The sequence below is a fragment of the Pipistrellus hanaki genome (assembly GCF_964339955.1).
Source record: "Pipistrellus hanaki genome assembly, chromosome: 2".
Classification (NCBI taxonomy): domain Eukaryota; kingdom Metazoa; phylum Chordata; class Mammalia; order Chiroptera; family Vespertilionidae; genus Pipistrellus; species Pipistrellus hanaki.
In genome coordinates, this window is record NC_140504.1 from 194,888,416 (window position 1) to 194,910,648 (window position 22,233).

The window sequence follows — 22,233 nt, forward strand, 5'->3', positions numbered from 1 at the left end:
GTCATGGAGAGGATGGGTGCTTCCCAGAGACGAGGCAGAAATGGGGCTGGGGTGGCCGGGACTAGTGCCCTGCAGGCCCACGGTACGTGTCAGCAGAGGGCTCTGTCGGGGGCATTCTAACCCTTCCAGAGCAGTGTCCAAGCAGCAAGGGTAGGTTCCAGGGCTGAACCCCAGCATGGCGGACAGAGAAGTGACCGTAGAGATAGTGAGCAAATGGAGCAGGGCCTAGTCAGTATCTCTGGCTTCTTGCCCCACAGAGAGCCAGGAGTCCTGGGATGGGGGCCAGCCTGAGAGGTGGCTAAGGTTAAATTTCCAGCCTCCCCACTGGATAAATCCAGATCACAGAAATAAAGGCATGTGATGTGTATCCCAGTCATTAATAAAAATCACACCCACCACATCTGTTGTCATCACTCCAGGGATTTCCCCCTTTGGATGTTATACAGTTGATTTTGGGGATCCAAGAATATTGCTTCATATTTATTCATGCTAAGGTTTTCCTTTGACACATCAAAGCAGCCTTTTGATTTATCATTTTATAAGCTCTTCCTCTAAGATTTACAAGACTTGCGATTTGGGCTGCCTATTTCCAATCAATAACAACAGGTATTGAACCTGGCCGGGCAGAGCAGAGGGCAGAGGGCAGAGGGCAGAAGGCAGAGGGCAGGCGCACACTTGCTGCCAAAGGCTTCCTTGCCTGCTGGCAGTGACACACTGATTCGTGAGCTCTCTCTACAGCTTGTTCAGTCTCCCAGAAATTCATCTAACTAGACTGCAGTCCATTCCACGTTTCTCTGCTTTGTTCATAAAGACATATTGTCAAATGCCTCGCTGAAACCAAATGTACTCCACCTACTACATGTTCTCAATCTATCAGCACAGAGATCCTCTCAAGGAAAAAGAAACAGGAAAGTAGGGAAGGACAGAAGGAAACTCGGTTCATCTGGCCTGACTGGCTCTTGGCAAATCCATACTGGCTCTGAGTGGTCCTTACTGTCTTTTCTAAGGACTCCATCAAATCTGGTCCAATCCTACCCCAGCTCATCACTAAAGATCGTGTACCCCACCCCACCCCCACCGAATATCCCAATGCCCCTGTGCTGGTCTCCAGAGATGTATGAACCAGAGTTCACAACCAGACAATAAGACAAGGAGGAGGAGGAAAGCAAACAAAAACTGGAAACATGATTTTGATTTGATTTTATTAACAAGTCTAAAGAAAATCTCATTGAATCAGGGATATCATATAAATTATGGTGACCTGCATATAAAACCTGGCATCAAGTTTGGCCTTTTAGAAACATTTATGTATAAAAATGTGCATTAAAATCTGCACCAGAACACAATGCGGAGGCTGGCGCCCCAACAGGAGCACTTACAAAGGTGGGTCTGGTCTGCGGACGCGGAAGGTCTTGGTCCTACAGCCTCAGGCTGAGCCCTGTGTCAAACGGTCTGCTCTGAGGAGGGGCCCGAGGAGCTGGCGGCTGAAGGCAGGACCTGTGAGCACCGACACGCCGGCAGCCTGGCGTGAGACAGAGATGGTGCTGGGAAGAAGGGCCGCTTCCCTCGTTCCTGGGCTCGGAGGGTTCGGATCGCTACACAAACCACCTTCCACTTTGAGGAACTTCTGCAATTTCCAGATATGTTTTTTCCAAGTAAGCTAATTCCAAACTCAAGGAGCCAAATCATATCATTAGCCTGATTTTCAGGACTAAGAACTAATTCTATGTCATTTTCTGCGGGTGAAGGCTCTGAAATAGCTCTCAGAATGGCCATCATCACAACAGAAAAATGTAACAAGGATGACCTCAATCTATTCGGTCTTAGACCAAATGCAACTGAAGAAGTCTAGCCCAGAAATTATACTTCCCGGACAGTGAAATGAAAAGCAACTTTGATCCACGTTGGAATTCCCCGTTCTGGGTGCAAACTATCTTTGCACAAGGCAGCGCAGGCTCTGGGAGAGGCAGGGTCACTGTGCACTTCTGTCTCCAAGGAGGAGGACGCAGCCCCTTCCCTGGCAGGCCTGCCACCTGTCTGAGCAGGGTCAGTGGGAACTTCCTTTCTGCCCAGGGCCATTTGGGCATTTTTAACATCATTCGTGGGCCCTACAAAGTTACCAACTTAAAAATGAGCCTGCTATGTTTGGTCAATCATTTAATTCAGGGGTCCTCAAACTTTTTAAAGTGGGGGCCAGATCACGGTCCCTCAGAGAGCTGGAGGACCGGACTATATGAACTACTAATTCCTACTGTAACACCTCGGCTGCGCTCACTGCCCAAAAAACCTGGCGGGCCGGATCAGACTCCTCTGTGGGCCGCATGTGGCCCGCGGGCCGTAGTTTGAAGACCCCTGATAATTAATTCACTCTCCCCTAATGCCTCGGCAGGGCCAGGCCAAGCGATTTAGGGCGGGACGTTCCCCAGCCTGGTCTACTGGCTTATTCCTCCACGGAGGAGCTGATGTCCCTGCCTGCTCGTCCTATGGCTCTGTGGCAAGTGGCAACTGTCCCGGACTCAGTTGCTGAGCTGCTGCCCAAACAGTCAGGATGCCAGGCTGGGAGCAACACAAAGGGGAACCTGATAGAAATGGAGGCTGGGCATCAAGGAGCAATAGGAAAGCAATCGGGCAGGGCGAAGCAGCCTTGTGGACCGTCAGTAGCTGGCAAGGGGAGCAGTTGCCTCTACAATCTCAGGGCTCCTAACAGTAACGGAAAGGGCCGAGAGCTATCCATTCACACCCCCCCACCCCTTCACCCATCATTCCCACAAAGGGAAGCAGCCGGCCTGCCCATTTCCATCCGGAAGCAGGGATTTTCTCAGCTTCCTCTGGGGGCGGGTCTTTTTTCCCCTTCCCAGTCCTGCCACAGGGTGATCTGACACTTCCTCAACTGTGGCAAGAGGCGAAAAGACAGATGAGCCTCTGAATCACAAATTAGGCAGACAGCCTGCAGGCCGATGGGCTGTCCCTAGGGCTCTCTCGGGCTGTGTGTTTCAGGGCCCAAATGCTCCGAGGCAGAGACAGGTGCTCTCGGTGTCCCTGGGGCCTGACACCGGTCATTACCACGTGGCTCTTTCAGGCCGGGAGGCCGAGCTAGGTGGCTCCTTCACAAAGTCTTAGGGCCTTTAGTCTACTTTAAAGTGACCTAACACCACCCTCTAGTGGAAATTATAAATAAAACAAGGGCCATGCCGCCAGCTCACCTTCTGGTACCAGTGATTTCAAGATTCGCCATAAAACAGAACGAAACATTATCGTTAACAATGTCATCATTTTTTAAAAAGGCGGGAGTTTACAAGCCATCCTTAGGCTCCTCGCTGTCAAATCACCTTCTCTCCTGGGAAACTCTGCTTCCAACACAGCCTCCGAGAGGGCGGCGTGCTGACGGAGGCGCTCTGGGCCCCTCAGAGTTTGGGCAGACTGCCTGCCGGGGCCAGGATGATGCCGAAGACATAGAAGAGCCCCAGCAGGAGGTTGAGCTTGGCGGTCCTCTGGGGCAGTTTGCTGAAAGCCTGGCTCCGGAACTGCCTCTCCAGGGAGAAGGCCATGGGGATGGTGAGCAGCGGCAGCGCCAGGCTGATGCTGTAGCGCGTGGCCAGGATGCTGAAGATCAGGTAGGGCAGGAAGAGCAGCGTGCTGTAGAGCATGTACGAGAAGGTGGGGCCGATGAGGATGGCGAGTGTGACGATGCCCGCCTCCCGGTCGGGCTCTATGTCCCTGGTGTTGTTAGAATGGAGAATGGCCTCGGTGCTGAGGGCCAGGGGGATGGCGTACACCAGCGGGAAGACCGCCAGGGACCCCACCTGGACGGCGTAGGCGAACATCACGGCCAGCGGGCCGAACGTGATGAGGATGATGAGGTCTCCCAGGGCCACGTACTTGAATCCGATCCCTGTGGCCAGAAAACGCAGAGAGCTGGTGTGAGATCAAGGCCTGTGCATCCGTCAGGGACCAGCCACTCTGGCCTGGACACTGACTTCAGAGGCGAGAGGGGGCCGTCACTGCGGTCCTTCCCCTCCAGGGACACGGGGGTCAGAGAATACTGACCTTTTAGCGCTCAGTGCGGTTTCAGAGTCATACCCAACCCTTCCTGCCTGCTGCCCCCAACTAAACCCTGCAACAGGAGCTGTGGTTCCCACCACACACAGCTCCACGGAAGAGCCTGAGGCTCCGAAAGGTCTCAGTCCAGTTTTCGGCTTCTTCCCTTTACCAGCCCCAAGACGCCAGCTCTGCCAGTAACACGCCAGCCAGGCCCTCCCGGACTAGCCAGCCCAGTCTCTTCCTCTATAACCTCGGCAGCCATCTGTGGTTTTGACAAACACACACACACACACACACACACACACACACACACACAGACCCAGTGTCAGTGGACCTGCAGGGTTCCCAAACTCCGCTAAAGAAACCTTCAGCTGCACAGTGAGTGAAAGAGCTGAGATGGTAAGTTACACAGCGGCTTCCCCTCTCTGGTTCCCATTAAGTTAAAACTAAGTCATCCTCCTCCTCCTGTACTGTTTGCTAATCGACTTCAAATCCTGTCTGATCTACTTCCAGAAAATCTGTCCAGTTCCCTCCAACCCCAGGGGCACACGCTGGCCCACCTCACCCCGTCTCCAAATCCAAGTAGTGGTCACTGTCTGTCTGGAATACTGCATCAACCCCCAGATGGACCCCTCGGCTTCCTTTCTTATAACAACCTCCTCTCCCCTCCTTTCCTAATCTAATCTCCACACTGCAGCCAGAGTGATCCTTTAAAAATACTAACCTCATAAAAATACTAACCTGACCATGCCCACCCCCCAACCTATACCTAAAGACCTTTATCAATACATTGTCCTCGGGATAAAAGCCAGATCCTTCTCCTGGCTCCCCTCTGGCCTGCCCTGGCTCTCCCCGCTCACACCTCTAGCAGTCCTGAGGCCTTGAGAGCCATCCTCCCCACTCTGCCTGGCTGACTCCTACTCACCCTTCCAGACTACAAAGGCCATTCCTCACCCCCTCCTTCACCCCTACACCACATTCCGTCCCCTTGCAACATGTCCTGTGCACCCTGACTTCTACTTTCATGAACTCCATCACACTTCTCCTCATTTAATCTGTCTTTCCCAACAAACACTCAATCCCATGAGGGCAGGGCTTGCTCACAGCTCGCTCCCCAGCACCTGGCACAAGGCTGAATGAACACAGAGCTACGATAACAGGCACCTGGAATATGGGTCAGACAGACATGCCACTCAGAGGAAAGCAGCACGGACGAGGCGAGAGGTGACCCACGCATACACTGCCACAGGAGCTTGGGAAACGCCAGCCTAACTGGGTGGGCAGTCAGACAGACAGACAGAACAATGGGCCGGGCACAGGAGGTCACCAGGGTGGAAAGCCCCAGGTGCCAAGCAAAGAACAATTGTGGGGGGGCCTCACCCCCAGGTGGCCTTTCCTCCCTAGCAGATGGCTGGTCCTGAGGTTCGGACCCCTGACCTCTCCTCCCTAGAGAGGACATCCAGGCCTCAGTTGTACGTCAGCTCCAGGCCCAGAGAAGCAGCCAATCCAGACCAGAGAGCCCACGGCTGCCTCAGAGCCGCTGCCCGGAGTAACGCCCCCGCCCTGGGGCCCGCCAGCCAACAGTGCAGACCCAGCCCTGACAGGACACCTGGGAGCTGCTGGGTATCCTATTGAGGTCGTCCCCTGCGACCTTCCCTAAGATCCCCCTTAAAAATCTTAGGCTAAGGCCCTGGCTCGTTTGGCTCAGTGGATAGAGCGTCGGTCTGCAGACCAAAGGGTCCCAGGTTCGATCCTGGTCAAGGGCGCAGGCCTGGGTTGCAGGCTTGGTCCAACGTGCGTGCAGGAGGCAGCCAATCAATGATCCCCTCTCATCATTGATGTTTCTATATCTCCCTTCCTCTCTGAAATCAATAAAAAATATGTACATTTTAAAAAATATGATTGTTAAAAAATAATTTTTTTAAAAAATCTTAGGATATGGACCCAGCACGCTCTCCCTCCCCTTCCCCTTTCCCTCACCTCCACCCAGTTACCATCACCTTCCTCCCTCCCAAGCTCCCAGGGCCCTCCCTTTACCTCCACCACTTGTTTCCTGATCCCCTTTCCCTTAGGAGTTACTTCTTCTACCTCTGCGATTTATCAAACAGATGATCTGTGCCAGTTTGGGCCTACCACACAGCCAGGCTGGGCCAGGTTACTCTTTTCTGCGTACCCACAGCCAAGCTACAGGGCACAGCCTCCACAGGGAAGCTGCCTTATCCCCGAAGCCAACAAGGAACAAAGGTCCATAGAGGGTCTGACTAGGCAGCCAAAGAACAAGTCAGCCAAGGTCACCTCACATGGTCGTTGGGCTTCTTTGATGTTTGTCTCCCTCCGCCCCCTTGAGCTTTATTGCGATATAACTGACATATCACACTGAGTGAGTTTGACGTGTACACGTGATACACTTATATTGCAGCGTTATTCCCACCACAGCGTAAGCTAACACCTCCACCTGTCACCTAACGACCCCCTTGGTTCTTAAGAAGGCAGCGCCCAGAGGTCTGAAGCACAGCACGGCCCTGACACCCGCCAGCACTCAGCAGCTGGCTCTGTGCTCCCGGCAGCGCTTTGACAGATAACCTGGTTGTCTGAGGACATGCCCTCCAGGAGGCAGTTCTCTCAAGCAGAACATCAGCTCCAGTTCTAAATGAGCAAATCGATGTCTCCTGCAATCGCTCCCAAGTTTAGAGGACTACTAATCCTCTTATCCGCGTCCAAGAGCCACGCGGATGCCTGAAACCACAGAAAGTATTGAGCCGTGTACTGTATACACTGCTGGTTTCATATGCATCTGCACGTACTTTCCACTTCAAGGCAGTGCTTCATGGCTTCTCTTTGGCACATCCCAGTTGCCAGCACCGCTGCTCTTGCGATGTGAAAGAAAGGTCCCTCGGACACAAGCACTGCGCTATCTCTACCGTCCATGTGATGAGCAAGGCAGCTACTACATAAGGCAAATGCGCAGGGAGCGCATACAGCCGGATATGCTGGACAAAGGAGGATTCGCTTCCAGGGTGGGACAAAGCAGGCAGCTCAGATTGCATCGCACTACCCAACTTAAAACGTGAATTGTTTATTTCTGGAATTTTCCATGTAACATTTTTGGACCACAGCTGACCACAGCAAACTGAAACTACAGAAAGTGAAAGCGCAGATAAGGGGGGGCTGCAGTACCCCCTCCCAAGGGACATGCGGGCAGGGACACTCCAAGCAGATCTGGCTTCTCCCCCCGCTGCCTGCTTTCCTGCGGCCGATGTGCTCGCTCTCCAAGCAGAGTTAAGGGCTCTGGCTATGAAAGAAAACACAGCTCTAAAGCCCTGACCTCTGGCTTACCCAAGATTACCCAAGAACACCTCCTGGGATCAGCGAGCAAAACAATGAGGTGAGCAAGTTGAACAGAAACCTGTGCCTGCAAGGATAAGCCCCCACCTTCAACAGGCCTTACCCCAAAACCAACCGCAAACCCACTTTACAAGTGGAAAAGGTCTAGAACCTCCTACGGGATAGCTGACCCAAGAAAATGCCAGTGCCCGTAGGAGAAAGCCCAATGCCCTAAGTATCCAACAGGTGGCACCCCGGCTCCAGGGATGTGGCCCACCTGGGCATTTCCTTGAAGGCATGCCCACCCCTCCCAACCCCGTTTTCCACAGTGAACTATTGGGCCGATCTCCACATCGCAGCTTGGAATGAATTTGTTAAAACAGGAATCAAAATGTTGACAAGAATGTGGAGCAACTGAAACTTGCATATTGTGGGAAAGAGCATTGCAATCACTTCAGAAAACACTGGCAGCTTCTCATAAACATCATCTACCCTATGACTCAACAGTTCCCCTCCTACGCATTTACCCAAGAAAAGCGAAAACAAATATCCACAAACACTTGAACATGAATGTTCACGCATAATGGCCAAAATGTGGAAGCAAGTCAAGTGTTGATGACCACGAAAATGGACAAATTGCAATATGTCCATCCGATGAACACTACTCAGCAATGCACAGGAACTGCTCATGTCCATCACAACCTGGCAAATCTCCAAGCCCGCATGCTGAGCAACCGAAGCCAGGCACAAGGATTCGTAAGGAATGACTCCATTTCTGTGAGGTTCTAGACCAGGCAAAACCAATCTGCGTAAAAGAAATCAGAACACGGGTTGCCTCTGGATAGGGATGGGGAGGGGGGCTGACGGGGAGGAAGCACCCGGAAACTTTGGAGGGTGATGGAAATGTTCTGTATCGTGACTGGGTTTGGGTTATACAGCCATGTGCATCTGTCAAAATTCATCAAACTGCAACACTTAAAATCTGTGCACTTCGCAGTATGACTTTTATTGCTATATAATTGACAGTGTTTAAAAAACCATAAAATGAGATTATGTTATTACTCTGCTCAATATATTTTATTATCTCCCCATTTGTTCATTCGGTGAATACTAAGTACTGACTACAAGCCAGACACGGTTCTGGGCACCAAGGGTTCAGAGACTAAAACCCCTAACCGCAGGGAGTTTACCATCTAAGAGGGAAGATAACTAACAAAGTTTACTCATGTTAAAAGGTAGTACGTGCTGTGATGAAAAAGCAGAGAAGAGCAATAGGGCAGGTTTGGGGGAATGGGACACGGGTGTACTGCATGTTTGTATAATTTTGTTTATCGGCTGCTGCAAAAAGCATTGTTTTGTAACTTTGAGAAGGGTAGAAAGCAAGGCCTCACTAAACAACTGACAAATGGGGAGAGTAGGTTGGAAATGGAATCATACAGATAGAAGGGGAACAGGATCCGGGAAACAGGATCTTCAAAGGGTCTGTGAGGCAGGAGCATTCTGTTGTGTCTCAGAAACAGCAGGAGGGCAGAGGGCTGGAGCAGGTGCGGAGGAGGAAAGGAAGAGGCAGACCAGAGTGGGGAGACTGGAGAAGATGGGAAGATAATGGCCCTGGGACCATTGTCAAGACCTCGGGCTGTATTCTGAACATGATGGGAGCCACTGCCCGAACGGGCATGGCTCAGTGGTTGAATGCTGACCTATGAACCAGGTTATGGTTCGAATCATGGTCAAGGCATGTGGTCAGAGCACATGCCCAGTTTTCAGGCTTGATCCCCAGGAGGGTGCATACAGGAGGTAGCCGATCAATGATTCTCTCTCATCATTGATGTTTCTATCTCTGTCCCCCTTCTTCTCTGAAATAAAAACATATTTAAAAAAAAAAAAAAAGATGGAAGCCATTGGAGAATTCTGAACAGAGGACTGATGTAACTGCCTGTTCTAACAGGATTACTCTGGCTGCTGGCTTGAGAACACCCTGACAGGGGCAAGAGTGGGTGCACAGATATCAGTAAGGAACCTGCCAAAATACTCAAGGGAGATGAGTGGCACTGGTGAAAGGTGGTGGGCAAAGGTCAGATCCCGAATGCATTTTAAAGTAGAGTCAACAGGATTTGCTGATGAGCTGATGCAAGATGTTGGGATGATGCCTGTGAAGGACTAAAAGGAAGAAGTTGCGCCCTAGCCCGTTTGGTTCACTGGATGGAGCGACAGCCTGCGGACTGAAAAGTCCCAGGTTCGATTCCGGTCAAGGGCATATACCTTGGTTACAGGCACATCCCCAGTGGGGAGTGTGCAGGAGGCGGCTGATCGATGTTTCTCTCTCATCGATGTTTCTAACTCTCTATTCCTCTCCCTTCCTCTGTAAAAAATCAATAAAATATATATAAAAGGAAGAAGTCGCCACTGAGTGAGCGGGGGGGGGGGGGGGGGGGGGGGGGGGGAACACTACAGAAGAGCAGGTTTCTTCCGGGAGAAGATCAGGAATTGATTTCAGGCGAGCTTAGCTGAGATGCCTGCAGACCTCTAAGAAAGTTCCCGAGTCAGAAGCTAGCCAGGAGCCTGGAGTTCAGTGGAGAGATCGGGGCCAGAGGATAAATTTGAGTCACCAGTTTAACAGATAGCATCTGAAGCCATGGGACTGGCTAAAATCACAAAAGGAGTAACTGGAGACAGAGGAAAGAGACCTCAGGACTAAGCCTGCACGCTGGGAATGAGGAGAAACCCGCACAGAAGACGGAGGCCCTAGACCAGCGTGACCCAGCCCCCGCCTGCCTCTCCAACTACATCTCTATCCTCCCTCTCGAACACCGTGGCCTCTCAGTAGATCCTGGTCGAGCTCTCTCCCCCTCCGGTGCGTTAGCGTTTGCTGCTCCTTCAGTCTTGAAGAATCCGGCACCTGAATCAGACCCCAATTCTGCCGAGGATGGCTCCTCATCCTTCAAGTCTTAGTTTAAGTGTCACCTTCACAGAGAGGGCCTTTTCCCTGTGCAAATCCCTACCCCCTTATACATCCTGTTACAGCATCCACCATTCCCTTCACTGAACTTCCTACAAGCGGCTGCCAGGACACCAGTCTCTGGGCCTTCTCTCTCCTCCAGACGCTCCACCACAGTTCCCTTTACTGTTCCTTCTCTTCTCCCCACCTCTTTCTTTAAATTTTTTTAAAATTAATTTCAGAGAGAAAGGATGAGAGAGCGAGAAATAGAAATATCAATGATGAGAAAGAATCATTGATCAGCTGCCTCCTGCACACCCCCCCCCCCCACTGGGGATCGAGCCCACAACCCAGGCATATGCCCTTGACCGGAATCAAACCGGCAACCCTTCAGTCCGCAGACCAATGCTCTATCCACTGAGCCAAGCCGGCTAGGGCTTCTCCCCACCTCTTAACATCAGAGTGCCCCAAGGCTGGCCTGGTCCCCCTCACACCTATCAACACTCCCTCCTCTGCTGGTCTCACCCAGTTGTACAACTTTATGTGCCAATGATCCCCAAATATCTTTATCTCCAGCTCAGACCTCTCCCTGAACTCACTGTTATATCCACTTGGCACCTCCACTTGGAGATCTACTACATTAAGAGGCTCTGTCAATTATCTCTCCCAAAACCTACCTTCAGCTTTCTCTATCTCACCTGAAATCAACTCCATTATTCAAGTTGCTCAGGCCAAAACCTCGGAGTTATGCTTAAATCTGCTTTCTCTCCTGCCTCACATCCCATCTGTCAGCACACCCTGCCTGCCTACTTCTTCCTCTCCACTGCCAACCTGATCCGAGCCACCAAACATCTCTGCCTGGTTACTCAACAGCTCCCTTCTCCTCCGTCTCCCCGCTTGTGTCCTTGCTCACTCCCTCTATCCCTTCTCAACACCTTAGCCAGAGTGATTCTTTTAAAACATTAAGGCCTACATAATCTTTGTGCCTCCCTGACCTCCCAACATACTTCTCCTACTTCACTTCCTTTCACTTTCTCTCTCCCTCACCCTGGACTCCATGCTGTTCCTCAAGCTTTTCAGGAACATTCCAGCCTTAATGCCTTTGGCAATTGCCATCCCAAGATTTGGGACACTCTGCTCAGCCAACGTATCGCCTCGATTTTTGCCGTTACCTTTTTGATGCGTCCCCCCTCCTGGCTCTACTTCCTATTTCTCTCCATAGCACCAATCATCTTTTCATGTACTGTCATCAGGGCACCAACTCAGCCTAACCTACCAGGGACTTCCCTGGTTTCAGCACCCAGAGTCCCACATCCTGGGGACCCTCTCAGTCCTGAGCAAACCAGGACACTGGTCAACCTAACTACAATTTACTATTTCTGCTTCCTGTCTCTCCTCGCCATATTTAAAGTAACTTTCACAAGAGCAGGGACCTGGGACTGCTGTGTTCCCAGGGAACAGTGCTGGCACATAATAACTGTTCAATAAACAGAGCTTAGCCAACAACCATCACCACCTTAATCAGCTGTACAGTTGTGAGCGCTTCGAAGTTAATTCCACTAAAATCTGGAACTGTGGCATTATAAGATGTGGCCAACAAAAAGAAATTAGATACAAAAAGTTTCCATATATTTGGAAATTATATATATATATGTGTGTGTGTGTGTGTGTGTGTGTGTGTGTGTGTGTGTATGGTATGGATGTTAACATATATATGTTAACATCCTGGCTTGGCTTATGGATGTTAGAAATTATAAGTAATTTCTAACATCCATAAGCCAAGCCAAGATCTTCTCAGCCCACTCTTGTTTTCCAAATAATCCACATAACCCACAGACTATAGATTTCACCTAAGTGGCCTGAGAAGAGAACTTTGGATCCCACTCTTTTGACACTCCCACACAAAGCAGCAGTTTCCAGTCCATGCAACTGAGACCTCCGGCACAGGGACCGGGCCAGTCCTTACCTCCCGTGTAGAGGAAGGAGCCAGACAGGCCTCCAAAGTAGATGAGCGCCAAGTGCTCCAGTTTCAGAGGGGACAGGTAGTAGAGGCACGCGGCACAGACGCAGCCCAGGGTGTAGAGGAAGACTCCAAACCAGACAACGTCCTGGGGCTCCAGGATCCGGTCCACCAGGGTCCGATCATCGCTCTTTTTGTGGTCAATGCCCTTGGAAAAGTCATAGTACGTGTTGACCAAGTTGCCAGCCCCGTGCACCGCCAGGACGGTCACGGCGCAGCCCACCAGCAGCCGGGGGTCCAGGACGCCCTGGGACTGGTAGGCCAGGGCGCTGCCCAGGGCCACCGGCGTGAGCGAGGCGCTGAAGCTCCAGGGCCGCAGGGCCAGCACGTAGGAGGCGCACTTCTGCCTCCAGGAGCGCGGCGCGGGCTTGTCCCACTCGGGACAGTCGCTCCCCAGCAGGTCCCGGTCCCCGGCCTGGGCTGTCTCTCCCGCCTGGATGCTGATCATCTCCCCCGGGGCCTGCGAGGCTGCCATGGAGGTGCACGTGGCTGAAGTTCACGCGGACAGTGAGCCACTCACAGATCCGCCACGGCGGTGGGACGGGGAGGGGAGGGGCGCCCAGCCTGACCTTCCCTCGGTTCCGCCCCGGGGCAGGGCTGGGGGAGCAGCGGGGCCCCGGGGCAGCAGCGAGCGGGCCTGGCGCCCCAGGAGCACCGCTCGGCCCTCCAGTCACCTACGTGAAACCCGCCTCCGGGCCCGGCGCGGCGCTAGAGCCCAAAGCCGAGAGGAGACCACCTCTCCGGAGCTACCGGCACCGCCATCTTGTGCGCCGCCTCTGGGGGCCGGCGGGAAACAGGGGCCCGCGGCGCTGGCGGGCCGGGCCGGGCCGGGGCGGGGCCAGGAGGGAGGGGCGGGGCCCGGAGGGCGGGGCAGCCCTCTCTCTCCCAGGTATGTGCCCTGCAGCTGCTCTGAGACTCGCCTAGCATCACACAATCCACCACAAATGCATGTGGCTTTTCGACTTACCAAGAGCTTTCTTGCACCGAAATAGGACGCATTCATTGTCTTCATGCAGTATGCGCACTATTGCACGCAGCAATTAACAAAACCAACTAAAATCAGGGAGCATATTGAAGAGATAAGAAAAGTATAATTATCCCCGTTTTTTCAAAAGAGAAACTCGAAGCTCTGAAAGGGTAAATGATGTCTAAGAAATTATTAACTCTAGCCGAAACCGGTTTGGCTCAGTGGTAAGGCATCGGTCTGCGGACTGAAAGGTCCCGGGTTTGATTCCGGTCCAGGGCATGAACTTGGTTGCAGGCACATCCCAGGTAGGGGGTGTGCAAGAGGCAGCTGATCCATAATTCTCTCTCATCGATGTTTCTAACTCTCTATTCCTCTCTAAAAAATCAATAAAATATATTTTTTTAAAAAAGAAAGAAATTGTTAATTCTAATAATAATCACGACAGCAAAAACTCTCACTTCCTATTGTGCAACTTCCAGTGGCATAAACTCCCTGCCTGTTCATAACACACAAATAACTGCCCTTCCCGCCCTACTAGGTGGCTGGCTGGGTGTCTTCATTGCCCACCTTCTGGGAGCATGGGGAGCTCCTGACTGGGGAGAATTGGTTGTTAAATTGTTAGTAGTTTTGTGAGCCAGTCACTAAGCACAGCCATTATTAAAAATCAAACTCACAGTTAATTAAATTATCTATATAATTTATATATATATAAAACCTTAATATGCAAATAGACCGAATAGCAGAACAACCAGTTGCTATGATGTGTGCTGATCACCAGGGGGCGCATGCAGAACATGGCAGGTGTAGGCAGCAGGTGGGATGGCAGAGCAGGTGAGCGGGGGCACCAGACTAAGGCAGGTGCTGGTTGCTGTCATCAGGACGAGCCTCTGGCAATTATTGAAAATTCTTTGCTCCTACGAGCTGCAGTCCTGCCTGGCACTTGCACCTGCTGACAGCACCAGTCTTACTTGCACCTGTTGCTGGTGCTGGCCCCAATCACTCTGCATCATGAGCAGGATCAGCAGTCAGTGTGTGGGAGCAGCAGTGATGGGAGTGGGGCTGCCGGCAGACAGGGAACCAGGGGGCCAGGTGGGGGCACAGAGGATGGGCTGAGACCCGCGCCTGAGCCCACCAAAACCTCGCAGCCTACAGTTCCTTTCAAGGTGCATGAATTCGTGCACTGGGCCCCTAGTATTAAAATAAAAGTAACTAATACTCTAAGCTCATTACTACATTTTATCATTTATGTTCATTGGGTTGTTCATATATGTTTTTGTGTTTGTGTTTTTTTTCACGTTTGTTTCTGTTTGTTTAATGTTTTTATTGATTTTGGAGAGAGAGAGGAAGGGAGTGGGATAGAGATATGGAAACATCCATGAGAAAGAAACACCGTGGATCAGCTCTCTCCTATACATCCCCTACTGAGAATCAAACCCAAAACCTGGGCATGAGCCCTGACCTGAAACTGAACCACTGACCTCTGGGCTCATGGGTCCATGCCCAGTCACTGAGCAACACCAGCTGTGCTGTTCACATTTGTTGTATCTTCATTGTGGAAATACGATATAATAAGATGCTACTGCTCATTTACATCTCTTGCCAGCTTTTCATTCAGTGACATTCATTGGTAGTTTGGAATCTGCCATAGTGGGAATATTTATGCCATGCAAATCAGCAAATGCCTGATATAGTTTTGTTCATCGAGACTACAATAACTAAAAAAAAAGTTTATCATGCAGGTTAAACTTAAAAGTGTCAACTCTAGCAAAAACCGGTTTGGCTCAGTGGATAGAGCATTGGTCTGCGGACTGGAAGGTCCTGGGTTCAATTCTGGTCAGGGGTATGTACAATGGTTGCGGGCACATACCCAGTGGGGGGTGTGCAGGAGCAGCTGGTCGATCTTTCTCTGTCATCGATGTTTCTAGCTCTCTATCCCTCTTCCTTCCTTTCTGTAAAAAATCAATAAAATATAAAAATAAAAATAAAAAAGTGTCAACTCTATAGCCCTTACATTTTGAATAGCAGCAAAATATAAGGAAATATTCTTCCAATATATAGTTTTTATTTTTTTAAATATATTTTATTGATTTTTTACAGAAAGGAAGAGAGAGAGAGAGTTAGAATCATTGATCAGCTGCCTCTTGCATGCCCCCTACTGGAGATGTGCCCGCAAGCAAGGTACATGCCCTTGACCAGAATCGAACCCGGGACCCTTCAGTCCACAGGCTGATGCTCTATCTACTGAGCCAAACCTGTTTCGGCTATTCTTCCAATATTAGCAAATTATTATCCAGTTCAGCAAAGAAGTTTTCATGTCATTGACAAACTAGTGAAATTTCAAGGTATCTCTTTCTTTTTTTTTTTAATATATTTTATTGATTTTTGTACAGAGTGGAAGGGAGAGAGATAGAGAGTTCGGAACATCAATGAGAGAGAGTCATTGATCAGCTGCCTCTTGCACACCCCCTACTGGGGATATGCCCACAGCCAAGGTACATGCCCTTGACCGGAATCGAACCCGGGGCCCTTCAGTCCCCAAGCCGACGCTCTATCCATTGAGCCAAACCGGTCCCGGCTCAAGGTATCTCTTAATTGTCTCACTTTCCCCTTACTCATTAACATAAAAGAAAATATCAACCAACATTCGTGTTGGAACTATACTCATTGGTCAACTGCCACTATAGAGAGGCTATACGAGATATTTATTATATATAAAAGAATCCTGTTAGAATCAATTGGCTATATGGAATTTACAATAAAAAGTATTGTGGCTCAGTCAGTGTGGTTCAGTTGGTTGAGCATTGTCCCATGGACCAAGAAGTTGCCAGTTTGATTCCCAGTCAAGGCTCATACCTGGGTTGCAGGCTCAATCCCCAGTAGGGGGCCTGCAGGAGGCAGCCAATTGATATTTCTATCTCTCCCTCTTCCTTCCTCTCTCTATAAAAACAATAAAAACATTTTTTAAAAGTATTATGTATTTTGTTATTTGTAAGTTGTATCCTACACATCCTTTATATCAATGAAAGTTATACTAAAATATAACATATATGTACACATGTACACAGGACTGACAAAATTTGCATAATTTTGATACCCAGTGCAAAATAAAAACGTGTGGCCCCTTCTTAAAAATCATTAAGAATTTCACAACAGAGCATTATAACCTCAAAGGTCACAACAGCCACAGACCCAGTCCCGTATAGACATGCATGGTCCCTCCCTTACCAGCTAGCTGGTTAATTTGCAACTTCAGCACCCAGCACATACTTGTACTTGCAAACCCAAGTAACCAATACAGCCAAATGGGACATGAGGAAGAAGCAGATGTTTTTTTTAACTCCTCCCTTACCACTTCTATGACCCAATCCTTCTATATGCCATTTTACTCAAGGATAAAATATAAAGTGGGGACAATACAACCTGCCTTGTAAGAAATGTTCAGAAAGAACAATAACAGCATTTATTGACTCTGCATGTGTCATGTAGTGTTTTAGGTACTTTACATACAGTAGCATTTAACCCCTACAACAGTGCCTACCAAGGTAATGTGGACACTCAATGATTTGGGGAAAGTAGTAAATCTAAGTAAAAAACTTTTCACATACATGTTACATTTAACAAAAAGAGAAATCACGGTCCCATGAACCCGAAAATTTACGTCTTTTCCTCCTGTTGTGGCTCACACTCTCATAATTAAACCTTCGCCTCCCACCGCTCAGTCCCAGCCCGAGTACCCAGAGAGCGGACTAGACAGGGCCGCACCCCCAGGGCCGGGGGGAACTATAGTAGCGACGGACCGGATGTGTGCATGGAAGTGACTGAAGTCAACTCACGACTGATTGGTTCTCTCGAGTAGCCCTGAGCCTCCTTTCGTCTGCCACTGGCCGCGTGGTTTGTCTATTTGAACAGTCCCCGCCCCCTAGAGAAGCCGGGTCCCGGAGCTTCACTTCTCCTTCATTCCTATTGGCCAGTGTTCCAGTCCATCGTCTTCTTCCGCCTGTCGATTGGTCGTCAGGGCTGGGCACCTGCCCGCCCTCCCGCGGCTAGAGGACAGCGGGGAAGGCGGGTGGCGGGGCCAGGGGCCTGAGGCGGCGGGACCGGCGCTGTGGGCGGCAGCTGAGGCCTCGGCCGAAGCCGCGCGGTGAGTCCGGAGCCTGGCACCGACCCCTCCCGGGCGGCGGAGTGTCCAGACCCGCAGCCAGAACCCACAGTCCGGCCCGGGGCGGGGGGACGGGGGGACGGGGAAGCCGCCCGCCGGGACGTGGGGCGCCCTCGGAGCCGGCACCCCGGAGTTGAGCACCGCCGGAGCCCTTGACCTCCACCCTGTGAGGCAGCGCCCTCCTCCCGGATCCCGGATCCCGGATCCCGGGAGACCCCGAACCTTGGAGTCCGCCGTGCGCCTGTGGCGCCGGAAGCCCGGCCCAGCACCCTGTCCTGCCGGGACTCCCGCCTGTCGCCCCCGTGCGGATCGGCCACCGCCTGCAAACTGCCTCCGGAGGGGCTCGGCGTCGGTGTCAGCCCTTCGCCCTCCCACCTGGAGATTCTGTAGGACCCGTTCCCCGAGGCTGAGCTGGTTCCATCCTCAGGTTCCATCCTCGCTGCCTCCCCCACTCCCATCCCTAGTTTCAGCCACCAACTTCCACGTCTTCCTGGAAGCTTCGCCAGGATCCTCAGGGTGTCTGACTTCCAGTGTTCTCATTGAAATTGGCGTGGGACAGAGGGCCCGTGGGCCTTAGAGAATGGCAACGTCTTGCCAGCGCCTCACAGATGCGACCACACTCTGGAGCAGTTGGCTGGGTTTCCTCTCACCTGAAGGGTGACACTTCCTTTGCAGCCCTTTTCTTGGCACCGGAGTATTTGAAAGCTTTCAAAGCCAATTACTCCTTGTTTATTTTTTCCCCCCTCAGCATCACCCTTTCTTTCAAAAGAAGAATTTTGAAAAATTGGTTTTCTAATATAATCTGGACATACCTAGAAGATATGTATTTATGTAGATTTACGTGTAACTATACACTGAGTGGCCAGATTATTATGATCTCTGAAGGCATAATAATCTGGCCACTCAGTGTGTGTATGTATTAGAGGCCTGGTGCATGAATTCGTGCATGGGTGGGGTCCAGCCAGCCTGGCCAGGAGGAGGGGACATGGGTTGTTGGCCTGCCTGCCTGCTGGTCAAACTCCTGGTTGAGGGGACAATTTGCATATTAGCCTTTTATTATATAGGATATACACTGAGTGGCCAGATTATTATGCATTCAGAGATCATCATAATCTGGCCACTCTGTATATGTAATATGTATGATATTTATAATGCATACGATATATATGTAGATATGGAATATGTAATGTATATGAAGATATGTAGACATATATATGTTGGCTGAGCCCTATTGTGGCCACTTTATTGCGGTTGTCTGATTATCTGTATTTACTCCTAGGTTGTAAGCTCATTGAGAGAAGAGACAGCACCTAATTCAGGAATGAATGAATGATCTCGGGGTCATTTCGAGTATTTGTATTCTATAGAACTGCACTGTCTGATGCAGCACCACCAGCCACATATGGCTTAGAGTGCTTGAAATGTGACTAGTCCAGACTGAGATAGCTATAGGTGTAAAATGCTCGCTAGATTTTAGAAATTCAGTACAAAAAAAGAATGGGAATATATCCATTTTTTATATTAAAAACATTGAAGTGATATGTTGGATATACTGTATTAAATAAAGTTAATTTTACCCATTTCTTTTTACTTTTTTTACATGGCGACTAGGAAATTTAAAATTACATTTGTGGTTTGTATTTTATTTCTGCTGGACAGTGTTGCTATAGAATAATTACTCTCTTTAAATTGAACTCTGAGGAAAGAGGCAGTTGTAGGTATGATTTATTCTCTCTTACCTCCCCGCTTTTAGTACTTGGCACTATGCCATGAACATAGTAGTAATAATGATAATAATAGCTAACAATTTTAAGAACCCACGGTGTGCCCAGCACTTTTTAACTTGTATTAACTTACTTAATCCTCACATCACTCCTATGAGTTAGGTACTATTATTGCCCAGTTGCAGTTGAGGAAATAGAGATTTTAAGGATTTTCTCAAGGAATATAATTTGGGGTTGGATTCAAACTCAGGTAGTCTGGCTCCACAGCCCACAATTTGACCCTCTTACTACACTGCCTCTTCTAAGCATGAGTCATTATTGAATAAATAGAGGGTTTCTCTGCACTCCTCAGCGAGGTCTCCCTTCCTGACGTGGACAGGGTGGAGATCTGTATTGAGGAACTGGGCCATGAATTTACTTATCGCTGTAGTTTGTTATCCAAAATATTAAAGGAAGCTTTTCTCCACAGAACCTCAGGGCAAGATGCTTGGGACCGGACCCGCTGCCGCGGCCACTGCGGCCGCCGTGGCCTCCAGCAACGTGAGCATCCTGCAGCAGTTCGCCAGCGGCCTGAAGAGCCGGAGCGAGGAGACCAGGGCCAAGGCTGCCAAGGAGCTCCAGCACTATGTCACCATGGAGCTCAGAGAGGTCGGGGCTTCCGGGATTTGGGGCCATTCGTTACGGATGTGGGGCTGAGCGCACCATCCCTGGTTTAGGTTTCGTTTGACAGCTAAGTAAGGTTCTGCTTCAGAAAGGCACCCAGTTTCTCACGTCCCTAAAATATGCGGGTTCCACATTTCTGTGGTTTCTCTGTGTGGGACACTTTAGGAATCAGCTTAGAGTCAGCTGTTGTTAATTTTTTTTCTTTTCCACGTTGCATTCCAGACCTTTGAGGCTTTTTGCCTGATAACATTGGTTGGGGTGGGTGTGAAGAGCTTGAGGGTTTTAAAATAGAGATCAAACTGGAGGTCAGGGATATTGTCTTGTTCATTCTTACACCCCCGGTGCTAGGTAGAACCAAGGACAGGACCCTTGGAGCGTACTCAATAGTATTTGTTAAATAAATAGATGAATTGTGAGTTCAGTTGCTCTGTGGGTATAGAACAGGGCAGTTCCTTTGTTGTGTTTGGTTTACCAGGGGTCCTCAAACTTTTTAAAGTGGGGGCCAGATCACAGTCCCTCAGAGAGCTGGAGGGCCGGACTATATGAACTACTAATCCCTACTGTAACACCTTGGCTGCGCTCACTGCCCAAAAAACCTGGCGGGCAGGATCAGACTCCCCTGGGGGCTGCATGTGGCCCGCAGGCCGTAGTTTGAAGACCCCTGGTTTAAACCGTCCCTGCTGATACCTCCCTGGTCCTAGTTTTTGGAAACCATGTCAACAACACCGTCGCCATCATCAGGGAGACGTTAGAAATGGTTCTGAGTGCATCTTCCTTTGCAGATGAGTCAAGAGGAATCTACTCGCTTCTATGATCAGCTGAACCATCACATTTTTGAACTAGTTTCCAGCTCAGATGCCAATGAGAGGAAAGGTGGCATCTTGGCCATAGGTAAGGACAGCGTCTCTGGTGACAATATTGACTGGGAATGATATTTCTGTACACTGCACCCTGTATCTGCTACTTCTATGAACTAGATGCTTAGTTCATATCCGTTTATTGAATTTTTAAGGAGTTCGGTGGCTTTCTGTGTTCTTATTTAGGTATTAATTCTAGTAACAGTCCTGACACGTAGGCAAAGCAGGTATTTTCAGATACGGAGTCTCAGAACCATTAAGCAACTTTTCCGGGCCAGACAGTGTGCCAGAGCTGAGACCAGAAGCCAGCTTTTTCTCTACCACCCCACGTAGCTGTTTGAGGTTCTAATCTCTCTGTAGAGTGTATCTGCTGTAGGGCTCATGAATGTAGAAGTAGAATTGGGACAGTGAACAAAAGGCAGGTAATTTCCAACTCCCAGAGGTGGTCATCCAGCCTGCTGTTTATTATTCAGCCCTAGTTTCTTTTCCTTTTCTTCTTGAGAAAACAAACTATATATACTAGAATGAAAGCATTTTGCTTTATGCAAATAGCCTTGTACAAATACCACATCTGTTGGTTAAAATGAAGATTATCTGCATTGTTCACCATCTGGAAATTACCGTGTGTCCTCAGAACGGAAGGAAGGGGGCATGCCAGCTTTCCTTTCAAGGCAGCGCACTCTCCTGGACAGCGTGTGTTCATCCTCGCCCTTTGCCTTTCTCTTTTGCAGCCAGCCTCATAGGAGTGGAAGGTGGGAATGCCACCCGCATCGGGCGATTTGCTAATTACCTTCGGAACCTCCTCCCCTCTAACGACCCAGTTGTCATGGAAATGGCATCCAAGGCCATCGGTCGCCTCGCCATGGCAGGGGACACCTTCACCGCCGAGTATGTGGAGTTCGAGGTGAAGCGAGCCCTGGAATGGCTGGGCGCTGACCGCAACGAGGGCCGGAGACACGCAGCTGTGAGTGCCTGCAGGAGGAGCGCAGCCAGCCTGCCTAGAGTGATGGCACCGTATCGGGATCCCTCACACAATGTGCTAGGGCTCCGAGGGGCAGAGAAGGAGAGGGGGTGCTCCAGGCACAGACTCTGCTTCTTGGTGGCCTTAGGTTCTGTCCCTGAATCCCTTTCTGTCTTCGCCCTGAGCTTTGCACCTAAAGAGGCAACTTAAACGTAGTTTTTCATTGCTTGAGCGGCAGCCCTACGTGCAGTGTTTATCCTGAGCTCTGATTTTCCTAGAATCAAAATTGCAAGAGCCATAACAGGAGAAGAAGCCACAGTCAAAAGGCTACAAAGCCCCAGACAACTGTACTATCTGCATGATCACTTCCGTGTCTTTGCCAAGGTCTCTGCACATACCGGGGGCATATGGAAGAACCGGGATTAAGAGAGGAGCCGGGAAAGTAGATACCTTCACTACCCTCAGTGGGAGAGTTGGTCAGCCTTTCCTGTTTATTTTGTAGCATTTGCTCATTGGTCAGTGCTTGGCCTAAACTTTCCTCTTTTCCCATTGGCTGTTCTGCATATGGGGGAGTGGTAG

The 22,233-nt window shown here is 50.1% G+C and overlaps 2 protein-coding genes across 4 annotated transcripts in view; one reads left to right on the forward strand and one right to left on the reverse strand.

Annotated features, from left to right (window-relative positions):
- Positions 1–1,189: 1,189 nt before the first annotated feature.
- UBIAD1 (UbiA prenyltransferase domain containing 1) lies at positions 1,190–13,101 on the reverse strand. 2 transcript variants are annotated; one of them, XR_014793906.1, is made up of 3 exons: positions 12,270–13,101; positions 2,369–3,892; positions 1,190–2,171 (listed from the first exon to the last, which is right to left on the reverse strand). XR_014793906.1 is itself a non-coding variant. In XM_084871915.1 (2 exons), exons 1-2 carry the CDS (start codon positions 12,796–12,798, stop codon positions 3,405–3,407), a joined length of 1,017 nt encoding a protein of 338 aa, XP_084728041.1. In that variant the 5' UTR covers positions 12,799–13,101; the 3' UTR covers positions 1,193–3,404. The 2 variants fall into 2 exon arrangements, 1 of the variants encoding a protein (XP_084728041.1); XM_084871915.1 differs by having other exon boundaries at positions 1,193–3,892.
- Positions 13,102–17,307: 4,206 nt separating this feature from the next.
- The window catches only part of MTOR (mechanistic target of rapamycin kinase), a 103,518-nt gene continuing 98,592 nt past the window's right edge, over positions 17,308–22,233 (forward strand). Inside the window, exons 1-4 of one of the 2 annotated variants that reach the window (XM_084875269.1) lie at positions 17,308–17,431; positions 19,651–19,821; positions 20,619–20,727; positions 21,425–21,657. In XM_084875269.1, the coding sequence (XP_084731395.1) occupies positions 19,657–19,821; positions 20,619–20,727; positions 21,425–21,657 (507 nt within the window). In that variant the 5' untranslated portion in view covers positions 17,308–17,431; positions 19,651–19,656. Of the gene's footprint in view, positions 17,432–19,642; positions 19,822–20,618; positions 20,728–21,424; positions 21,658–22,233 lie in introns of both variants that reach the window. The other variant, XM_084875270.1, reaches the window with a different exon arrangement.